Genomic DNA, 24,277 nt, shown 5'->3' with positions numbered 1-24,277 from the left:
AATGGTAGAACATTCAAATAATGCAGAAAGGCACAAAATAGGAAGTGATTAAAGGCAGATTATATCTTAACAGTTTGTTGTGATTTCTTCCAGGGGTAAAGGGCATGCATATAGGTTTTTATTTTTATATATGAACCTTTGATATTTGAACCTTTTTGGTTCCTGAATAGAACAAATTCAGACAGAGGGGTTCATTGGAAAATATAGTTGAACCCTTTGATTCCACAGTTGGGTTGGGTTAGTGAGAGTTGACTAGCCAGGGTTACCTAAAGTCAGTCTTTCCCTCCCTCCCTGCCTTCCTCCCTTCCTCTGTCTCTCCCTCTCTCTCTTTCATCCTTTCTCTCTCTCTGGAGGGGTCATGCTATTTACATTATTTGCATCCGCCCTAACAAAGCGAATCCTGGGGCTCTTTGAGAAGGGCGTGTCAGGTCTGCCCCATTCTCCACATTGCGTACGTGGCATTCCCTCTGCATGATGTGCCATATTTTATTTAACTGGCATCTATTTGATGGATATGGGTTGTGTGTAGTGTTCTGCTATTAAATGTTCATACTGTGGTCAAACTTTTGTGAGTATTATATACGTGATAAATTACTGGGGCTGAAATTCCAATGTCAAAGAATATGTGCTAATGGTTCCCCAGAAAGTTGGATTAATTAGAACTTCCAAAAACTGTTCAGATGATTATTTCCTTCATACCCCCATTAACTGTGGGATGTTATCACTTAGTAACAATATAATAAGTCAAAAGTAGTGTCTCATTTAACTTAATGTTTCTTCGAGTGATTGCTGGCATTTGTAATTTTTCTCTTTAACTGCCATTTCCTTTGTTACTTTTTTAAATTTATATTTCTGTAAGAAATTGACTCTTGTATTGAAAGTTGCTTTTTTTTTTATTTGCTTTTCAACTTTATGGAATTTTTGCTACATAAAAGTTTTTTTTTTTAAGTATATTTTTATTGATTTCAGAGAGCGGAAAAGATGGGGGGAGAAAAGGGGGGGAACATCAATGATGAGAGAGTCATTGATCGGCTGCCTAGCCCGTAACACGGGCATGTGCCCTGACCGGGAATCAAACTCCGATCTCCTGGATCCTAGGTCAATGCTCAACTGCTGAGCCACGCCCGGCCGAGCTACATAAAAGTTTTTATATTTTATTATTTATTTTTAATCCTCACCCGAGGACATCTTTTCCATTGCTTTTCAGATAGAGTGGGAGGTGGGGGGTGGGGAGAGAAACATTAATGTGAGAGAGAGACATCGATTGGTTGCTTCCAGTACACACCCCAACTGGGGCTAGGGATCAATCCTACATTCGAGGTACGTGCCCTTGGCCAGAATCAAACCCAGGACCCTTCAGTCCGTGGGCTGACACTAACCACTGAGCAAAACTGGCTAGGGCAAAAGTTTTTAAATTTTTACAGATTCTAACTAATCTTTTATGACTTCTGGGTTTTGTATTCTGCTTACAAAATCCTCTTGTATTTTAGGTTATAAATCAGTTCACACATGCTTTCTTCTAGAGCTTCCCCCCCCAATCAGATTATATTTTCTGTGAGTACGCGCGCACACACACACACACACCCCCACACACCTCCAGCTAAAAGCTCCTAGAAAGATGTATTCCAACTTACTAGTGGTTGTCTCTGAGGAGTGAGAGGAAGGGGTGATTAAAATAGAGGACTCTAATGTTTGGTTTTTACAAGGATAAGATATACATCTATTGCTTGTAAAATTAAAAATCAATTTTAAAATTACAAATGCCAGACCAATTGCCAACTATTTCAATGTCATTTAACAATTTTTTAAATAATGATTATCTGTGTTCCCAATCCCCAGTTTGAAATACTATCATTATCATAAACCAGTGGTTCTCAACCAGGGGCAGTTTTGCCCTCTAGGGGACATTTGGCAATGTCTGGAGACATTTTTGGTTGTCAAAACTGGTCATCAATAGCACTGAGGTTGAGAAACCATGTCATCAATCACAGTTTCACTTTTGTGGGCCTGTTTCTGCAGTCTTTTATTCCTCAGTTTGCTTTCTTCTCTCGTACTAAACTCTTAATTATTGGAGCTTCATAGTGTGTTTCAAAGTTTTAATTGTCCTCTTCATGACGTTTCCTCCCTCTCCATTCTCTAACTCCCATTATAAACACCATTTTGCACAGAGGAATTTTTTGGCTCTCATATGTTTTTTTTTCCAAATGAACTTGACTGCCATTTTGTTCATTTTCTCCAAAGTTCTATTGATGCTTTCTAAGTAGGACTGCATTGAATTAATAGATTAATTTGGGAAATATCATCACTTTTATAACATTAACTCTTCTTAACAAAAAATATGGGATGTTCTACTTATTTAAATTAAGTTTATGTACCTATTTAGATTTAAATAAGATCTGTGCAGGTTGTTTTTGTTTTTTTGTACTTAAGTATTTTATCTCAGAGTTTTTTCTTACATTGCATTTTCTGGTTATTGTTTATATATATAAAAGCTATTCGCTTTGGATATTAATTTTGTAACCCACCACTTGGCTGTATTCCTTTATTTGTAATCATTTCTTTCATGTGATTCCCTTAGATTTTCTATTCTTAGAATCATATCTACACCCTGGCCAAGCAGCTCACTTGGTTAGAGCATCATCCCAATATGCCAAGGTTGCAGGTTCGATCCCTGGTCAGGGCACATACAAGAAACAACCAATGAATGCATAAATAAGTGGAACAACAAATAGGTGTTCCTCCTTTCCTCCCTCCCTTTCTCTCTCTCTGAAATCACAAATAAAAAAAATGTTTATTAGAATCATATCTAAAAGTGATACTTAGCCTTTCTCCCTATATCTTTCCTTCTTTTTCTAACTTAATCGATATTCTACAACAAATATGGAATAAAAGAAATAATACTTTCCTATGCATGTTATGTTCCTAATTGTATTGAAAATGCTTGTAGCATGTTGAGTGTATTAGGCATGATGCATGGCCTTGAGATACTTACTTTGTCGTGTTAGAACTAGTTTGCTAAATAATTTTGAATCAGAAATGGAAATTAAACTTGATCAGATAAGTTTTCAAGGTTTATTGACATAAATGTATAGTTTTTTTTCTCCTTTAATCTGTTAGTATTATATATTATACAAATAGGTATTCTCATATTTAGTTACATTTGCATTCCAGAGTTGAGTCTCATATAGTACATGTTAAGTTCTGTTTGCTGATAGTCTACTTGGAAATTTTTCAGTGACATAAAATAATTTTTTGTAGTTTTATTTTTGTCCTCTTGTTCAGATTTTGAATCAATAATGAACTAACTATAAAAACAATTTGAGTCCTAGCCAGCTAGCTCAGTTGCTTAAGAGTGTTGTCCCAGTGCATCAAGGTGGTGGGTTCAACCTCCAGTCAGGGCACATACAACAAACAGCCAATATACATAAATACATGAAACAACAAATTGATGTTTCTCTCTCCTGTCCTCTCTCTCCCTCTCTCTCTTTAAAAAAATTAAAAAAAAATGTTTTTTGGAAACTGTTTTAGTGGCATCAAAACCATCTGTTCCTTTACAGTTTATAAAATTCACGTGACATCCATTCCCAATCCTTTTTAGGGATAGCGTTTTTTAAATGTCTTCTTTTGTGACTAATTAATCCATTTTTCTCTCTCCTGAGGTTAATTTTGGTAACTTATATTTTTCTAGAAAAATCAACCAATTCTTCAACCAGATAACTCAGATTTTTATGTAGTAGAGATTTGCTAACAGGGTTTTTAAAATACCTTGCAACATATTTATGATTACTTTTTCTGGTTTTAATTTTTCTTTATTTGATTAGACTAGCAAGTAATAGCAGTTGCCATATAGAAGCAATGACAAATGGGTATTTCAGTATTTATTTGTGATCAGAATTCACTAAATTCTTAATAGATTTTAAATATAAAAAATAAGCATTACAACTTCAAATGTTAAAAATTTGTAAAAATACAAGCATCGGATATCATCATTCTGTTTTGTGCTTCCTTCAACTTCAGTTTCCTCATACCAGGAGCTTTTGAAGCTTCTTCTGTTGTAGTAAATCCAAGCTTCAATACTTGTGAGGATGGTCTCTCAAGCCTCTCCTTCTGGGCCACTTGTGGAGTCTGGAAGTCCAATATGTGCATGTGGCCCTGCTCTGCTCTACACCTTATTTTTCCTCTTTACCAAAGACAGCAATCAACTTTATAGAGCACTCTCTCCTTTGAGGGTGTAGAGCTGCAAGAACTCAGTGGAAAAGAGAGGGCGAGAGGGTGCGCAGGTGAAAGGAGCCGTGGGGCATAGGCCATGGCAGGGCAATGATGGGGGAGAGTCGGGAGGGACGAGCCAAGCTCCTTGCTGATCTTGGAAATCATATACACGTGACATAAAGTACACCAGTATTTCTTTCAGTAGTTGAAAACACAGCAAAATGTCAGTCTTTTGACATTTAAAAATTATTCCTAGTATTGTATTTTTATATTTTTTTAGGTAGTGGTTTATTTTATTTTTTTCTTCCCAAAAAATCAGCTCTTTGGATTTATCTGCCAGATCTATCATTTTCTTCTTTAATAACTCATTAAATTCTGATTACTGTTTACCTTGAGTTTATTGTTTGTTGTTCTTTTACAGACTTCTTGAGTCGGATGCTTGTTTCATTCACTCACACTTTAATTATATAGAGATTTTAAAACTGTGAAGTCAAACATATTTTTGGCTATATATGTAGTATTTTTCTCTTTATTTTTTATGCTATCTAAAATGTGATTTAATATTGTCTTTAAGCCAAGAGTGGTTTTGAGGGAATTTTTTAATTCTATGTGATTGAAGGAGAGTGGCTTTTCCTTTTGTAGATAACTTCTAGTTTGTATAGTAATGTAATCTAGTAAATATATTTTGCTGTTTTCAGTTTCTTAAATTTAAATGTTTTCTTAGTGGTCTAATAATATGTACAGTTTTTATAAATGGGCACTTAGAAGATGTGTTCTCAACAAGTTATAGTGTGTAAATATATACCTTTTAGCTCAACTTCATCAGTCATTTTGTATCTTCTATATTCTTACGTATTTTTTGGTCTATTTCATCTGTTCATGAACTGACTAAAGTGAATTAAAATCTGCTACTTCTGTTGTGTTTCTGTTTCTGTTGTGTTTCCTACACCCTCTGCTTTATTGTTTTGTTGCACTGATTTTTTTTTTGGACACTTAGGATAGCTGTGTCGCGAATTTGAACATCTTGCCTTTCTAAAGGGCCCCTTATTGAACACTTTCTGACATGAGTTAATAAGAATTACTCATTTATTAATATTGAAACTAGCTTTCTTTTTGTTAACATTTGTCTGCTATGATTTTTGTTCATATTTTTGTTTTTTTCTCTCCTTTGCCATAATTCTTACCTTTTCCTTTTCTTTTTTTATAAATCTCTTTTCTTCTGATTATTTAGACAACTGTTGCCTTTCTAATTTTTTTTTAATATGTCTTTCTTGATTTCACAGAGAAGAAGGGAGAGAGAGAGAAACATCAATGATAGAGAGTCATTGATCGGCTGCCTCCTGCATGCCCCCAGCTGGGGATGGAGCCTTCAGCCCAGGGATGTGCCCTGACCAGGAATCGAACTTCGATCTCCTGGATCATAGGTCAGTGCTTAACTGCCGAGCCAAGCTGGTCAGGGTGTGATTATTTCTTTGGCAGTAACTTGATTTTCAGCTATGTCCTAATCTTCTGTGCTATTTATAATTCATTTATTCTATAATAATGTTATTTTTCATTTCAATTTTCTGTATCAGCTCTGCAGTCTTTTCATATCAACTTTGAGCTCTTAATTTTATTCGCTTTTTGTACTCACCGAGATTTTTATAACTCACCCAGCTGGTGTGACTCAGTGGTTGATTGTCGACCTATGAGCCAGGAGATCACAATTCGATTCCCGGTCAGGGAATACCCCTGGGTTGCAGGCTGGATTCCCAGGAGGGGGTGTACAGGAGTCAGCCGATTAATGACTCTCTCTCTCTCTCATCACTGATGTTTCTCTTTCTCCCTCTCTCTTCCTCTCTCTGAAATCAATAAAAACATTTTTTTAAAAGATTTTTATGACTCACAACATTAGCAGATTATATCTTTATTCCCTTAAGATTCTCCAGATTGGATATTTTTAATTGACATTATTTTTTAGATCAGTTTTTGGTTCATAGCAAAATTGAGCACAGTACAAAGAGATGCCACATACAGCCTTCCGCTCAAAAGTTCGCAGCGGAGCAGTACATTTGTTACAAATGATGAACCTACATTAGCACATCATTATCACTCAGAGTTCATAAAGAATAGATTTTTCATCTATTTTTTATGCTTGTTCCACCCAAATTCCTTTTTTTTTCTTCATTTCATTAGTGCTTAGCATTGTCAGTTCCTTTACAATATCAGCTTTTTGTGTTGAAACATCCAAACAATTGTTTTGAATCTGTGCACACATTTTTAAATGCCTCTCCTTTATCTTCATTTATGAGATCTGCTTAGAGGATTGCTTGTGGAAAGGAGTAGGGTTTGGCTGCATGTAGCCTTGTTGCAGACATGGATTGTGCTTTCTCCTGTGCCCTGATCAAATGTGCTGTAGTACTCTATGAGTTGGGTTCCATTGGCACACCTTTAGGCTTCAGGTTTCCAACCCAGGACAGACTCCTGGAGCCTTTTCCTATGCAGAATCCGCTGTATTTTTTTCCTGAGCCTATTCACCATCTCAGAAACACTTTTCATTTCTCTGAATCAGCCGGGGGTCGGGGTATTTGAAGATATTTTGGGAGATTTGTTTTGAGAGTTCACAGCCATCTTTGATATATCACTTTTTCCCTAACTCTTAGGCCTTTGGAAGATACTACCTTATTTATGTTTTCTTTTATCTACATGTTTGGCAAATGTCTATTTATTGTTACAGATAATTAGATGTGGATAATTAGGGTTCTTCTACCCTTCCCTGCCTCACTTCCACAGAAATTATTTAGGAGAGTGAATTCTATTACTTTGCTTTTCTCTGGTAAGGTATTAGGTGGTCAGAGGGGGGTTTTACATTTAGGAAAATTCTCTTGAGACTACCTACAACATGACTTTTTATACCTCTCCGAGTTGGGAAGTTCTTGGTGAAATTTTTTTTTATTTTTTTCAGTCAACTGCCAACACCACCCACGTCTTCTCTCTAGAAAGCCAAATGAGGAGCTATGTGGAGAGTTGGCCAAGCCACTCAGTTTCTTGGAAATGTTCTTTCACTGGCCTTTTCCTCTTTTTGGTTGAAGCTGTTACAGTTTTGCTTGGGTGGCAGTAGGTGTGTGTGTTGTAACATATTTCTTAATCATAAATCTTCAGTTTTACTTTAGCATTCAGGTTACTTTATCTGAATAAATCTTAAGTAACAATGCCTGCTTTTAAGCTCTTCTTTGACCACTGATGAGTACTGAAAGTAGTACTCTGCCTTCAAATTAGTTGTTCTTTTTGTCCTAAATCCATGGTGATGAAGTAAATACAGGTAGCGTTCCTAGTGTAAGGTTGGTTTGACATCAGAATTGTTTTGTAGTATCTAAACCTCCTTTAAAATAGTATACCTGCTGTAACTTACAAAAAAGCAATAGTTAATTTTTGAATGTTTATTGTGTATTTCTAAACAGTATATATTACAGTGAGGAATATTTTACAAAAGAAAAGAAAGGTCTGTCACAACATGGATGAACCTCCAAAATGTGAATGAAGCCAGACACAAAAAAATCATACATTATATGATTGCATTTGTATGAAATATTCAGAGTAGACATCCATAGAGACAGAATGCAAATTGGGGGTTGCTATAGGCTTGGGGAAGGAGGGAGTGGGGAGAAACTTATTACTGGGTGTAAGGAACTTTACTTTGAAGTGATGGAAATGTTTTGAACTAGACCGAGGTGGTGGTTGTGAAACAGGGAATGTACTAAATGCCACTGAGTTATTCACTTTAAAATAGTTAATTTTATGTTATGTGAATTTTACCTCACTTGTTCTCTTGTTTGTTTTGTTGTTGTTGTTCCATTTATTTATGCATTCATTGGTTGTTTCTTTTATGTGCCCTAGCCAGGGATCAAACCCGCAACCTTGCATATTTGGACGATGCTCCAACCAACTGAGCTACCCGGCGAGGGCCTCACTTTTTTTGTTTGTTTTTAAGAATGATCTGTCAAATGTGAAAGAACAGTTATCAAAGAATAGGCTGAGAGAAATATCGTAATTATACTTTCTGTCCAAACAGCAACTGAAATATGTGATTTAACATTTCTTTACAAATATTTTACTGGTTTTTCAAGAGTGTTTTAGATAGATACAAATAATTTAGACTTAGTGGTGGTGGCTTATAGCAAGAGAGTTCTTGTGTGTCACTTTTAGAACCAATGAAGAGTTTTTAAATGATAGCACACTGATAACTCAGGACAAATAACTAACATTCTCTTTGCTTACATCTCACTCACTTTAGCTTAAAAATAGTAGTAACTCAGCACTTAACTGTCCCTTAACTAAAACTAAGTACCTACCCACGCACTCCCAAATCACCAATAGTTATGAATAAACTCTTTTTCCCCCGCAAGACTTGACAGTTTTTGTGAAGAATTGTTGAGTATAAAATAAGGTGCTGTGTATCAATATAATACACAAATATAAATAACATCCTACAAATGGATTTAGGAATGAAAGTCTGTTGTGCATGTATCAATATTACCCTGTGTCAGCTGGAATATAGAAATGATTTTTGTATATACAATAACTTGTTGTAATGGTACTCATAAAGTCCTACTTTAATAACATAAACATCTTTATTTGTAAAATAGGAATAATAGTCATATCTGTCTCCTAACAGTGATTGTGATGATTAAAACTGGGTCTGGAAAGGCTCAGACAGTGCTTAGTGTATAATAAGTTACAATGGTGAAGAAGATAACTGCTCCTATTACTGTTATTTAACCAGAATTCCTAGTGTTAAATATTTCTTTTGTTTCCAGTTGGTTACAGATAAACAGTTGCACTGAATATTTTAATGCATTCATTTAAGTATAAAAGCCCTATTGTAAATCTCTAGTATTGACATTGCTGGTATGTGCCTTTGAGCTTGCCAGTTGTGTGCTAAAAAAAAGTTTTACCAGTTTATATTCCTACCAAATGAAAATACCTGTGTCACCACAATCTCACCGGCTTTTGTGGGTGGTTTTGTAGGGTTTTTTTTTATGACTTTTGACCTCTACGAGAACTAGAAAAGGATATTTATTGAAATATAGCTGTAGTTAAAAAAAACAAGATTTGAATCAGACCTGGGTTCAAATCCTAGTCTTTTTACCTTATAATTGTATGACTTTAGACAAACTACTTAACCTCTTTGTTTTCTTTTTTTAATCTTTAAAATTGTAGTATAATAACATCTAGTTATGTACATTAAATGAAATCATGCATTTAAAGTGCTTAGCAGTGTGCCTGCCATTTAATTTAGTAAGCATTATTGTTGTTAATAGTACTGAGGATAATACATGCTTCATGACTGTTTTTTAAAACAAATATTGCAATCATTGATTTCAAATCATTTAATATGCAGAGCTTTTCTCTTTAAATAACTTAAGCCACCAAGATCCTTTACATTACAGCCTAAATATCATTTCCCTAATTTAATTCTTCATCTTTGATGTTGTACTTTTACTTTTTAACATATATATTTCAGAGTTTAAAAACCACATATATTCTACTGCTGTTGCTTTTCTAACTGTAGATATCTGCTTGGAGAATTACCCTGTTCTATAGAAAACATATTTTTAAATTGCTTGCTTCATAGCAAATTTTCTCAGAGGTCAGATTTTTTTAGTTTCATTGTATGTCTAAATATATTGACTTATTGTTTTCCGTAAATAATTAATTTCTCTCTTGAGTCTTAGTTTCTATCTACCTTTGTATGCAAGTAGAAATCACAAATTCCCACTTCCCACAAATTCCCAATAAGCAGATTTTGAAAAAGCTTTCTTTTTTTTTTTTTTACATGTTTGTTACTGATTTTAGGCAGGGGGGGAGAGAGAGAGAAACATCAGTTGGCTGCCTCCTGAACACCCCCCACTGGGGACTGAGCCCGAAACCCAGGCATATGCCCTGACGGGAATTGAGCCAGTGACCTCTTGGTTCATGGGTCGATCGATGCTCAACCACTGAGCCACCCCAGCTGGGCTGAAAAGGCTTTGAATTACTTGAAACATATTCTCTATCTTGACATACAGATTATAGGTGATTATTTAATACTTATTTTTCTCTTAACATTCTCTAAAGGTACTTAGTAAAAGTTTAGGTATTTATGGAAAGTGGCATATTTTATTACTTCAGTTTTATATTTAAGCTCAACATCAGTAAGTAATTTGCTTATTACCCTTGGTTTCTTTTGTCAGCAGAATTATTTTTACTTTCTTTCCAAAAGTATTCCATTTCACAAATATTTATCAAATATTTTCTGTATGCTGGCCATTTATGCTAAGCAGAGGGGTTCAAAATATTACATTGACCTTATCCCTCAGGATTTCACAGTCTGTTGGACATCTTAAAATAATACTTGATTTATTTGGTAAAGAAATATTTATTACACATTCATAGAATTGTATGGAAAACTGAAGCTGATTCCTTACAAAGCACTGAAATTTTTAAATGAAACCCCTTTTAAAATGTCTTGAGTATCTTCTGCATTCTTGAACTGGGTAAACTGAATATCCTGATTTTTTTTTTTTTTTTAGTTTGATTTACATTTATCGTTATGAACATTCATTTTAATTTTTTTCCCCAATCTCTCATACTGCCAGCAGACATTTTTTTACTACTGTTGATGTGCACTCTTTAATGTGTCACTTTAAATTCCCATCTCTCTTATAATTTATTCCTAATTTATTTGGGACTACAGTCTTCACGTGTCCAAACATTTTAAAATTCTTATTTAAAACATCTGAGTAATGGCTTTGGCGTGAATAACTTGACATAGTTTTTTACCTCTGATTAAATCTATGAGCTTTTTAAGCAGGCAACTAAAAATGGATTCTCACTAAGGTATTTTCAGCTTCAATATTATTTTCGGGATTTTATTGTATTTCTAGTCTATTTACTTTCTTTGACTTGTTATTGGTGGTCTTATTTAAAATGTAAGGTAAAAGCTACAGTATGGGTGAACCTTAAACATTATGCAAAGTGAAGGAAGCCAGACAGAAAAGGCCACATTTTACATGGCTTCATTTGTATGAAATATCCAGAACAGACAAATCTATAGAAATAGAAAGTGATTTAGTCATTGCCAGGGAGATGGAGGAAAGGGAGACTGGGGAATGACTACTAATGGGTAAGGAGTTTCTCTTGTGGGTGATTAATGTGTTCTGGAATTAGATAGTGGTTATGGTTGGACAACTTGTAAGTATACTAAAATCCACTGAATTGTAAACTTTAAAAGGGAATATTATCATGGGAATTATATCTCAATTTTTAAAATCTAAATGAAATCAGATTTTCTAATAGGCCCTTCAGAATAATTCTGGGTTATCTGCTTTCTAAATCTATATTTTGACTTTTGTCTTTTATTCATTAGTTTAGATTTTAAGTCTCTCAAATATAATTTACAATGAAAGCATAATTTGTATTTTTCTCAAGGATAATTGAAGTTCAGTTGTGAATTAAATGAAAATTTAGATAATGTACATTGTAAAGAAAAAACAAAAATCTTCTCTACTTAGTAGAAGATTGGTCTCCTGTAACTCCCTGTTATGATAACAGAATAAATGTATGTGAGCCCTAAATATCTAAAGAATTTTAAGGACTGTCCTTTTTTAATAGGAAAGGATAGCAGTTATTTAAACAATAAAAAAAAAAAAACCCTAATTATTTTATGTTTTTCTTTATTAAGAATAAATTGTAGCCCTCACTAGGTAGCTCAGTTGGTTAGAGTGTCATTCCTATATGCCAATGTTAAAGGTTTAATTCCATGTAAGGGCACATTCAAGAATCAACCAGTGACTGCATAAATAAGTGGAACAATAGGTTGTTGTCTCTTTCTCCTTCCCTCACTTCCTCTCATCCTCTTTCTCTCTAAAATTAATCAATAAAAAATTTCTGAGAAGAAGTTAAAAAATCTTTTTAAAAAATAAATTATATATTGCCTTATGAGTTGTTTTTATTGTTTTACTTAATTTTTTTCCATTACATGCAATTTTATTTTCTGTTTTTGTGATTTGTTCTATGTACTTTTTCTGTGTTTGAAATTTTTAATTTTTATTAAGTAGTTTGTCATTCTGGTGTTTGGTCTGTAAGCTGTTAAACACATTTTTTATGTTTTTATTTTTAGGCTATGGAGTTACTAGTAGAGAAAGCAATCAGTAGTGCTTCTAGTCCTCAGAGCCCTGGAGATGCACTAAGAAGAGTGTTTGAGTGCATTTCTTCAGGAATTATTCTGAAAGGTAAGTTTTACTTCATTTTTAATGCTTGTGTTTGATAATTGAATAAAAACTCTCTTTTCTTTTACAAAAAACTAATTTTTTCTCTCACTGTGGTGATTGCTTTAGGTAGTCCTGGACTTCTGGATCCTTGTGAGAAGGATCCTTTTGATACCTTGGCAACAATGACTGACCAGCAGCGTGAGGACATCACATCCAGTGCACAGGTAAAAGTGTGTTCTTAATCCCAAAGCTTTGTTGAGTCACTGCCTTTAATTAAGGTTTTGTTTTTTATAGTTGTCCTTTAGAAGAAATACTGTATAGTATTCATTCTTCTGCTTTAATAAGCCCCTAAAGAGATTATAACTTAAACTATATTCACTAATATAATCTGGAATTTTACTATGTTAACTGTGTGTGTGTTTAAGTGTATTATATAAATATAAAAATAAAAAAGTATTTTCAGTGTCTCATTAAATCTGAGTATTAGGTTATATATCAAAATCAGTAGAGAAACTATGTCACCTGGTTGTATAGAAGTGGTGTGCTGTGTGGTTTATGGTAATTATTGTTGTAATTTAGCCTCTCCTCTCTGTTTAATGTGGCAATTAAAAGCGTGGGCCCTGGAGTCAAGACTCCCTGGGTTTGAATACAAGCTCTGCCATCTCATCTGTAAAATGGGGATAAAAGCAGCATCTGTCTCAGGCAGGGTTGTTAGGAGGATTAAACGAGTTAGTATGTGTAACTATAATGTGTGTGTTATGTGCCATTGAGTCAGCTCTGACTCCTGGTAACTGTGTGAGTAAGTGATGTCCACAGTGTCCTGTCCTCAACAGTCCAGCTTAGCTCTTGTAAGCTCATGCCTATGGCTTCTTTTATGGAATCAGTCCATCTCTTATTTTGTCTTTCTCTCCCTCTTGCCTCCTCATGTGCACCCAAATTAGGACACCTTCAGTTTTGTCAATTTTGCCTCCAGTGGTGTTTCAGGCTTAATTTGCTCTGGGACCCACTTACTTATCTTTCTGGTGCTCCAAGGTATCCATAGAGCTCTCCTCCAACACCATGTTTCCAATGAATTAATTTTTTCCCTATCAGCCTTCACTGTCCAGCTTTATGTTGGCTGTTGTCGTCATCATTATCAGCTATAAGTCCTATTAGAAGAAGAATTATGGAAAAGGAAAAAATATGTGAACCGAATGAATGAATGAATGAATGAATGAATGAAAAAATTAATCTAAAACTGCTATAGCTTTTCTTTTTAATGTCAGAAATGTACTAAATGTATTATCTCAGCTTAAGAAAATACAGAGGGGCTAAAAATAGTCTAAACAGCAGCCATTTTGAAAAAGTTTCGCTCCTAGGTATATACCCAAGAGAACTGAAAACGTGCCACACAAAAACTTGTACATGAATGTACATAACAGCACTATGCATAATAGCGAGAAAGTGGAAACATCCCAAATGTTCCTCAGTCGTTGACTGGGTGGGTGAATTAGTTTCAAGGTATTTCTTTCATTAAACAGGCTTTTTTACATATGGAGGTATAAACCTAATAAGAATTATTATTTTGGTTTTTAAAATTAATTCTAAATTCTGACTCTTTTTGTTGCAGTTTGCATTGAGACTCCTTGCATTCCGCCAGATACACAAAGTTCTAGGCATGGACCCATTACCCCAAATGAGCCAACGTTTTAACATCCACAACAACAGGAAACGAAGAAGGGATAGTGATGGAGTTGATGGATTTGAAGCTGAGGGGAAAAAAGACAAAAAAGATTATGATAACTTTTAAAAAGTTTCTGTAAATCTGCAGTGTTAAAAATAATAGGTGCCCATTCATTGGCTGTTTTTCACTCATAATAATGTCTACAAAAAATTTATCAAGAATTTCATGGGAGAACCAAGTTTTTCTGTGACATTAAAATCTTCATGTACAGTGTTAGGTGTTATATGAATGGAAAGACACCCCCCAAAAATTGTGCTCCAACTAGGGGGGAAACAATGGTTCAGATTTCCCCCCCATTATTTTGGTTTTATTTACTCATTGCCCTAGTTCCTCCTATTTTTGTGTCTTTTATTAATTAGTCTTATTAAATCTTTACTGTATTTAATGCAGTATTTGTGCTTCAGTTGCTATGTGTATTTTGAGATTTTATTTAGAGGTTTTGTTTGTTTTTTGACACTAGTTGTTTGTGTTATAGATGATATCCTTTACTCCTTAATATTTTATAGCAGTACATTTTCTTGTAATGTGAGGCTGCGGAATTTTTTCCTTTTATTTTGTTATTCTGTATGTGATGGATTACAACTCAAAAAGTTACCCTGCCATTTAAGTGCTCAGAACTGAATGTTTCTGCAGATCTTGTGGCATTTGTCTCTCTAGTGTGATATATAAAGGTGTAATTAAGACAGATTTCTGTTCATCTAATCAAGTTTGCTGTTAGTTGTGCATTAGCAGTATAAAAGCTAATATATACTATATGGTCTTGCAACAGTTTTAAAGCCTCTGCATAATTAATAAAAATGCATGACATTTTTGTTTTTAATAGACTTTTAAAATTATAATTTTAGGTTTGACACGTAGATCTTTGTACAGTTGACTTTTTGACATAGCAAGGCCAAAAATAACTTTCTGAATATTTTTTTCTTCTGCATAAGTGGAGAGGGCATTTTTTCATACTATAAGTGGGCTAACCAATATTTTGAAAAGAACTTTATCATTGTGCAACTAACAACAGTAACTAGCCCTTAATTATGACGACAGTTCCTTGTTGGTGTGTGTGAGATTACTCTAGCGACTATTACAGTGTAACACAATTGAATGATTTCTTCCCCCTGCCCCCATACCCTATCACCCAGATAATTTACAGTTCTATTAACAGTGAGATTGATAAAAGTATTACTGATTTTAAAAAAATTAAGATTATCTAAGGGAAAAAAACCCCAGAAAATTATTTGGTGTGGCCATCTTACATGCTTATGTGTCCTACGAAAAGCTAAATATTCTAGCAGTGGTGTAATGAAAGTTACACCTTGCTGTTGGTGTGTGTATGCTCTGGTACACAGTGTCAGTTTGTTGTCACAGCACTACAGTGAAATACACAAATAAAAACTTAAATTCATATTATGACTTAAATGTATTATATGTTATAATTGACATAAACTACTTTTGCTTTGAAATGACTTATGCTCTAGTAAAACCATATTTAAAAGTATTGGGTAGTTACATCTTGTTATTCTTGACAAATGTTTGTTGCCTGAGCACATAACTTGCAGAAAATTTTATAATTTTCAGTACTGTATTGGTTCAGTATAGTCTCTTGAATAGGGTCAGGTCATCAGAGAGCTGCATACTTGGAGAGTTCTGGGCTTAAAAGCCTGAGCTTTTAATCTTTATGCCATGTATCTCCTACAGATGTGTTTTTAACCAGCCCTCTGTAGAATTTAAATGCTCAAGACATGGCATGCAAGTAGAATTTAAGTATCCCAAATTTGGTCTACTCCAAAAGCTTCCCCATCAGTCTTTCTCACCCTTTATTCTAAAGAACTTACAAAGCTGTATCTCCTTCTAAGGTCAGTGGTTAAGTGAGGATGGGAAAATAAAGAGAATCCCATGTCCTTTGCTCTGCATTTTAACCTTTTCACTTGAGCCAGAAGCCAGAAAGGATAACCTGTGTACTATATCCAGGATGTAGCTACGTGTTATTTGGCCCAAACTCTGTTAGAAACTGAGCCAGTACTAAAGATTTCACACACAAAAATCCTAATTTGACTTCTCTTGAAAAATTGACAGATCTGATGACACAGGACGTGTGTTACTACATGATAATTAGCTAAAGCTGAGTGTAGTAGCCACTCCCTCTAGAGGGTAATTTTGAGGCTCAGCAGTTGAGCCTCGGCCTAGGATCCAGGAGATCGAGGTTTGATTCCTGGTCAGGGCACATCCCGGGTTGCGGGCTTAATCCCCAGCGGGGGGCGTGCAGGAGGCAGCCGATCAATGACTCTTCCATCATTGATGTTTCTGTCTCTTTCCCTCATCCTTCCTCTCTCTGGACAGTTGACCACAGCCTTCTCCCGTGTTCCCTGTTTTGCCTACCAGGCTGACCCTGTGGGCATTTAGTTGTATTACATCTCCTATGCTGGCCATTTTGCCCATGAACTCTCCCAGTTTTAGAGTACAGCTACATCTCTTAAACTGAGGCACAGAGAACCTCCAACTACTTTGAATTCCAAAATTCTTCAGTCCTGTGATCAGGTGTTTCCTACACTAGTATAATTGATGTTATGCACGTTTAATGTAAAGGACAGTCATAAAGAAACACTTGCACTTCCTTCATTGACTGTTTCCAGAGAAATGTCAGAAAGGAGGCCTGAAATTCAAGCAAGCTACAGCTTTAAAGAGTCCTTTATTTCAGAGTAGAGACCAGAACCTATCTCCTGAAAATCTTGTAACATTGGAGCAGCCTGCCTGTCCTGTCTGCTCTTTGGTTAGATACAGAAGAAAAGGCTGTGGGAGTTGACAACAAAGATGGGCTAAACGGAAAGTAAGACTTTCTAGATAGCAAAATTCTTAATTGCATAAGTTCTTAGTTTTTTTTCTTTTTAAGAAATCTTAGTGTGCATCAAAAGAGATGAAAAGAGAGGGCTTAGTATATGGTAAAGTAGAAAGGGAGCTGCAACTAAATTATTCATTGAAACCCAATGTATGAGTTTCAGTTCTGCATAAGATGAAGTAACACCCTCTTCCCTGCCTCTCCCTCTGAATGCAACGATAAAATCTGGATAAAATGCTTAGAGCAGCAATTTGAGGACTCTGAAATGTAATTAGAGGCAGGGAGACCGGAGAAGATCACAAATGAAGTGTCATCAAACAAAGTTTGCCATATTTCTCCCTCCAGAGGGAAACTCAGTGCTTAGCCTTGGATGTGAGCACAAGCCATGGAAGAGTATGGCAGGGTGTGGTAATCAAAGCCCCAGATTTCTGGTCAGGATGAAAAAGGAGAGTCCTGGGGAACTGGGGCATACTGGGCAGATTGGGGAGAGGGAGGAGGAGGAGATAGAATATGTGACCCCGTAAAGTTGTTTATGAATAATTTCATAATTTTTTCCAGGGCTCAACCCCAGTTATTTTGTAAAGCCAACATTACCCTGATACCAAACCAGATAAAAACATGCCACAACCAAGTGGACTTTATCTTCAGGATGCAAGGCTGGTTCAATACATGAAAATCAATATGAATTTTACTTTAAAATAAAAATATAAAACTGTATCCTAGAATAAAGTTTAAAGGGAAACTGAGAAAGCCAAAGCTGGTTAATAAAGATGTGGAAATCACTTCAATCTGATTCCACTAAGAAAAGAAGTGGACACTGACATAAAGATTTACTACCAAATGGTCAAAAGTTGAAAAAAATGGAGCATCCATGAATCATTCCAAATGATGTAGCTATGTACTTATCAGCAAGCTGAGGCGTTCACAAATACGTGTAAAACCCGTATCTGTGTAAGTCCATTTTTGCAATACATGCATCTACATATGCATGCACATGCATAGGAAAAGTCCTTACTCAGAACCATTATACACATTGGGCCCTTGCCAGTGTGGCTCATTTGGTTGGTGTCGTCCCATACACCAAAAGGGGGTGAGTTCGACTCCAGGTCAGGGCACATCCCTAGGTTGTGGGTTCAGTCCCCTGTCAGGGCGTGTGCGGGAGGCAACCAATCAGTGTTTCTCACATGGATCTCTCTCCCTCTCTCCCCTCCTCTTCCTCTCTAAAAATCAATAAATTGAAGAGAAAAAAAACTATTGACATTGGTTATCTCTGGGTTACAAGATTGTGGATGGCTTTTTCAACTGATTCAGATGTTTTTACAATAAACATGGAGTACTTTGGTAATAAGATAAAAACTTTTTGCATTAGCATTTTTTGCAGAATTTACTCTGAGTCCATACGTTTTTGTTTCTCCAGTTTCTTCTGGGATGTCTTTTGCTTCTGTGCAGCCTCCTCTCCTGGCTTAGGAACAATCTGCTCTTTTTCAGTAGGATCATCTCCATGTGGCAAGGGGAGCTCGTGTGGGTTAATCTGCCCATGTGCTCTAAGCTCTGCACTCATATTGGGAGCTTTGTTCACCTGAATGTGCTCAATGACCAGATAATCTCCATCTAAACTCTTTAAGTTCATCATAACTCTCTGCATTTTTAAGCATGTGCAGCAAAAATTTAGCATTCTTTTTGCGGCCACCAACCCTGCATCCAGTCCCACTGTTTGGCCTGGGCACACCTACTAACTCTACCATTGTAGTGACAGAATGGCATGCATTGCTTCTGTAAAGTGACATCCTTCACATACTTGCTGGCTTTTCGGATACGCATACCCTTGGATGGCCTGGGCACTTTCACGAGTATTTTTAAAGTGAACACAAAGATTTGAACCTTTTGATTTGCACGATTTTGTGGGGTTTTCTGGGTCAAGTGAATAGTGAGCCATTTTCAGAGGTCACTTTAGGTTGCATAAGGGCAGAAGAAAATCATTTCTTTAAAAGGGCAAATGAGCAATGTACATGGATGGACAATTCTCAAAAGAAGTATATATTCTTGAAGTATAAATGGCCAATAGCCATATGAAAAAATTTAACCTTAGTGATCAAATAGATACAAATTTAAAAAGCAAGGTAATAGACTTTTTGTCAGCAGGTTGACAAAGGTTATAAAGATTGAAAATAATCAGGTCTGAACTAGTAATACCAAGATCGAAAAGCAAGGGGCACTAGCTCAGTTGACATCAGAATGACCGACCTTGTTTTTTAAATATAAAAATTACAGATAAAGAGGGGAGAGTCTTTGACCCAGCAACTGAATTTCAAAGACTTTATTTTAAAGAATTTAATCAGGTAAGTATACAAAACTATAAATTCAAATCTTTTTACTGAAGCATTATTGGCAAGTGTGTGAGATTAGAAACAATTGAAATGTCCAATAAATACAGCTCAACTATCTAAATGGTATTAGAGACCAGTAATTCTAAAGGGGAGTGCCCATCCTTAAAAATCTTAGTTACTCAACCCCTGTTACTCATGAGAGGGCGTCAGCTCCCTCAGGAATGTTCTGTTGGGAAAACATTGAAAATAACTATGTAGTAGAATAATACATAAAGACATTTATTTTATAATGTTTAGTGAAAAAAATCAGATTATAAAACCACGTGTAAAGTATTATCCATTTTTGTTTTAATAAGCCTATAGAGAGAGACCATTCTCCAAAATGTTTCCAGTAGTTAGCTCTGTGGAGTATGATTATGGCTTGTTCATTTGGGGGCTCTTATTTCTATCTGATTAGGAGGTTTGCTAATCTGTTTTTATAATGTTTATCACATAATGATAAATAACTACCAAATAATTCTTAATTACAGCATAATAATTCTTTAAAAAGAAATGGGGATATCTGTAATACTTTCAACAATAAAGGTAAATTTTTTAAAAAAAGAAAAAATGGGGTGAAAACCCTCCAATATCTCCACCGACCTTAAGGAGAAATTCCCAAATCCTTAGCATGGTGTTCAGGGCCCCACAAACTGCAGTTCTAGCCTGTTCTTCCAGTCTCTCGACCTGTTGTTCCCTGTACTGGAACGCACAGTGTCAGCCGCAGAGCAGAGCACTCGCTCCCACCTCCACCTGGTGCACGTCCTGTTCCCTCTGAGGTCAGCCTCATAGGCCTGGGCGGGGGGGCTCCTTTATTGACCAAGAGTGACAGAGCCTTTCTTTGGGGATGGGGGAAGGTGTCCCCATGGCCTACGAGGAGACCAGGAAAAAAGTCAAGCAGAAAGAGTTTTTTCTGAAAATTAATTGATTACTTTTCTGACCTTATGTGGTTCCAGTTTAAGTTTCTTAGTATTTTCCCTTCAGTTGATGTCTCACATGGGCTGAGAGAATGGCTGGATTGTCCCTACCCCCACCCCCCTCTTTCTGGGCCTCCAGTGGAGCTGAGCCATAAAACTTCTTTTCAGACTCCTTAAACTTGCATAAGATATTTGCAGAGCCTGAGGTGGACTCGTTTGGCGCTTTACTTGGCTGCCCTCAGAATCCGCCCCCGAGACCAGGTGAATGAATGGTGAATAGACACCAGTGTTCTGGAGGGAACGGGGAATGGCTGATCAGCACCGGGGCTGCAGGAAGGTTACTCTGTAAAAACTAAGGAGATGTTTCTTTGCAGCTCAGCCACTTCCATTCCTTGAGTTCTCTTTTTGCCTTTGGACGAAAAGGGTTTTTAAAAAATAATTTTGAATCCATTTTAACCTGGGGACAGAGGAGTATTTAAAACATAAAACAGTGGGTCTTTCACAGCCTCTGTTTGTTCTGTTACAGCCACCTGAACAATAAGCCTTTCAGGTTTTCAGGGAGTGGGAATGGGCTCGCCAAGCTCAAAACAGGCCAGGCGGCACCGTGAGCCAAGATCGAGTATCCCCGTGGGGAGGCGTGCTTGGCCTGTTTTTATTTCAGAAGGTTCCCCTGCCCTTCTGACAGCAGCGGCTTCCTTCTTCCTCTTCTGAGATCATCATCAGGCTCCAAACTGTGGAAAAGAGGTGCCCTCTCGCCATTGTGACAGATTTTCTAACCAGATTCAGCCCCAAGCAAAACTTGGAAGAGAGGATCCTCCCAGTGCCGCTTCCCTTCAAATTAGAGAATAAACAACCTGGATGCCAGGCCCCTCGCTCTTCCCCAGCCAGCTCTGGACTACCAGAAGTTTTACGATTTAAACCGGATGCTTCGATCTCAGGAAAAATTCAAGAAGGAATAGCACATTACTTTTATTTTGCGATACTGAGCCTGCAGATGATTGCGTGGCACAGAGAGCACTGAGTTACGTCAGTCTTAATAATTTGAGACATCAACCAGCTTTTCTCATTCCTCTCTCCTGGAGGTCATCTCTGAATCAGGCTCCAGATCTTGACTGCTGTTATCCTGGAATGAGTCAAGAGAAATTTGAAATGGGAAACCAACCAAAATAACAGGTTTTTCTGCCTGCTGGTTCCATCCTCCCACTCCAGACACACACACACACACACACACACACACACACACACACCAGGTGTCTAAGTTGGGAAGAAAGCTGAATTCGGGGAGTGAGAAGCAGGTAGTGTCCCTATATTTGTCCCCTGCCTCATAGTTTCCCTGTCATTTATGGGAACTGAGATGAGTGGGCCTGAGTCTGACCCCATCTGGGACTTTTGGAGTGTGGTAGCCCTGCAGATACTCTCCCTGCTCCTGCTCCTAGGCACACAGTACTTGAAGCCTTTCGAGAACTTGCAAAAGCCCCTTGCCTCTTCTGTGCCTCCCAAGGGGGTTGGAAATGACCCGGTTTTCCATGGCCCCTGAGAGAGACCTAGAAAGCAGTAAGAGAGAGCGCCAAGGTGCAGCTGGGAGGCTGCTTAGCAGGGGAAATGGCACAAACCAGCCCAGGGATGAGAACTCCGCCGAATCTCTGAGGAATCGCCAGCCAGCTGGGAGAACAGAGTGACTGCAGGCCCCAAGGTGGCACCTTCCTGCCCAGAAACACAGAGGACAAGCAATGGGACCAAGTCAGGAAGCTGGCACCTTGCCCCGCTCCCACCCCAGGCCTGGCTGGGGCTTTGTGCCAGCCCAGAGAGTAGGGGAGCAAACAGAAGGAAGCTCTGAAATGGACTGTGACTGCCTTAGAAGACTCGAAGTGACAACGCTCAGAAAGAACCAGATTACGTCAGACTGCAGTGCATTGGAATTCATGTTCAGAGATCAGATTGGACAAGTTGTTTTACTTCTCTGGGCCTTGTGACTTCCCTACCCTCCACCCCCAGGCTCTCCAAAATGGTTTTTTGTCCAGCTCCAGGAGCAGTTCTACAGCCTCTCGGGGTGGCACACAGCTGACTCAAGCCAAGTCTCTAGCACATGCTTCATGCGCTTGTGGGCCCGGCAAGTGTGCCCAGGGGAGGCCTGGTGAAGGACAGGAAGGAACAGTCCCGCCTCCTCTTTTATTACTTTTCTTTATCCTGTACCCAACCTGTGCTTGAGAATACCTTCCTGGCTCACCACTTTTTAAATAGTCCTGTAGAGGGCACAGTTTCCTTATCTCATAGGCTTCCAGGGCTCAGAAGTGTCCAGGATTCAGTCAGGTTTGAAGGCCCATCCATCCATCCATCCATCCATCCATCCATCCATCCATCCGATAATCTCTTCAAAGCACGGAGAACAATGCTCTAGGGAATATCAAGAGGTACAAGAGGGCCTCCTCTGACCCTGAGAAGCTTTAGGCATAGCTCTAGGGGAGGAGACAAAGACGTGGACCTACTGCAGCGATTCCAAGACACGTTCAAGGCATAGCATACAGATTCTGGATGCTTCGGAATTCAGAAGGGTCCAGGATGGTTCCAACAGTCTCTAAGGAAGATGTCAAAGAGGTGGTGGCATTGGGAGTAGACCCTAATGGGTGGGGACGAATGCCAAGATAAGCAGGGGCAGAAAAAAATGACAAGGTCTTATTAAAGGGTCTCACTCTTAAACTAAAATCCAATGTATTTTAATTGTTCACTTTCAAATGGCTAATTTTACCTTATGTGAATTTTGCCTCAATTAAAAAAAAAAACTACATGAGATAGATATGTGTGTGTCTGTGAATTTTATTTATTGTTGAACGAGGTAACAATTCTCATGGTTCAAAATCCAAAGGTAAAAGAAAAAGTAAAAGTAAAAGCTCTTCTTTCTTTTTTAAATTTTATTTTTCAATTGTAGTTTGCATTCAATATTATTTTGTATTAGTTTCAGATGTACAGCATAGTGGTTAGACAGTCATATACTTTACAAAGTGTTCCCCCGATATTTCAAGTACCCACCTGTCATCATACATAGTTATTAAGATATTGTTGATTATATTCCCTATGCTGTACTTTACATCCCCATGACTATTTTGCAACTACAAATCTGTACTTATTAATCACTTCATCTGTAAAAACTCGTCTTTCACTCATTCCTCCAAACACCCAGTTTCCCCCTCTAAAAACAACTCATGCCATAGTTCCTCTGTATCTAGCCAAAGGTGTTCTAGGCAAACATAAAGAGCTAGGTGTATGCAGCCTTTATTTCCATCCCTTTTACACAAATGTTAGCCAACTCTGCATACTGTTCCGCTTTAATCACTGAATTCCTTATGTGCCAACACTCTAAACATTTTATATTTACTAACTTATTTAATCCTCACAACAATTCTATGAGGTAGATGCCATTATAATCCTCATAACACTCATGTCTGCAGGCAAGAAAATTGGGGTCCAAGAAGATAAATGCCTAAAGGTCACAATCTAGCAATCTGTGGAGCCAGGACTTGAACCCAGGCAGACCAACTTCAGAATGTTTGCTTTAACCATTAAACTTTACAGCCTCTACCTAAATAACTTTCTCATTCCTTTTACAGATGCATCGTATCCCATTCTATGGCTGTACCGTAATTTGTTCAACATGTCCCTATTGATGGATAGTAATAGGCTTTTTCCAATCTTCTGCTGTTACAAAAATTGCTGCAGTGAGTAAGCTTGGGCATATGGCATTTCACATATATAAATGGATCTGTAGGATAAATTTTTAGAAGCAGAATTCCTGATATAATTTTTGATGGGTATTGCAAAATTGCCCACCCTCTTGCCCCATCGATTTCCCTCCCTCCCCTGGAAATGATGAGCATCCCTGTTTCTCCCATCTTCCCCGGGGGCTCACTAACGCAGCACCGAAGCATGGTGAGGTCCTAGTTATGGAGCAGACCATCCCTGCTCTCGAGAACTTCCAGTCTCATCGGGAGAGGCTGAGAGAGGAGTCA

General features: G+C 37.3%; 1 protein-coding gene and 1 pseudogene across 5 annotated transcripts in view; one reads left to right on the top strand and one right to left on the bottom strand.

The window, feature by feature from the left end:
• ZFR (zinc finger RNA binding protein) overlaps positions 1 to 15,559 on the top strand; it is a 69,662-nt gene extending 54,103 nt beyond the window's left edge. For all 4 annotated transcript variants that reach the window (XR_013998372.1, XR_013998373.1, XM_081131234.1 and 1 more), the window contains 3 exons: positions 12,350 to 12,461; positions 12,567 to 12,664; positions 14,050 to 15,559. Coding sequence is in view for 2 of the 4 variants with exons in the window: in XM_081131234.1 (XP_080987360.1) it covers positions 12,350 to 12,461; positions 12,567 to 12,664; positions 14,050 to 14,229 (390 nt within the window). In the remaining 2 variants the exon portion in view is untranslated. The remainder of the gene's footprint in view (positions 1 to 12,349; positions 12,462 to 12,566; positions 12,665 to 14,049) is intronic.
• A 2,815-nt stretch (positions 15,560 to 18,374) lies between these two features.
• On the bottom strand, positions 18,375 to 18,926 carry LOC308554240 (large ribosomal subunit protein uL22 pseudogene; annotated as a pseudogene). Its single transcript has one exon. The product of its transcript is annotated as a large ribosomal subunit protein uL22 pseudogene (transcript).
• Between the last annotated feature and the right edge of the window lie 5,351 nt (positions 18,927 to 24,277).

Source organism: Miniopterus schreibersii (genome assembly GCF_964146895.1).
Source record: "Miniopterus schreibersii genome assembly, chromosome: 3".
Lineage (NCBI taxonomy): Eukaryota > Metazoa > Chordata > Mammalia > Chiroptera > Miniopteridae > Miniopterus > Miniopterus schreibersii.
The sequence above is the reverse complement of the archived record's forward strand: the minus strand, read 5'-3'. Positions and strand labels throughout refer to the sequence as shown.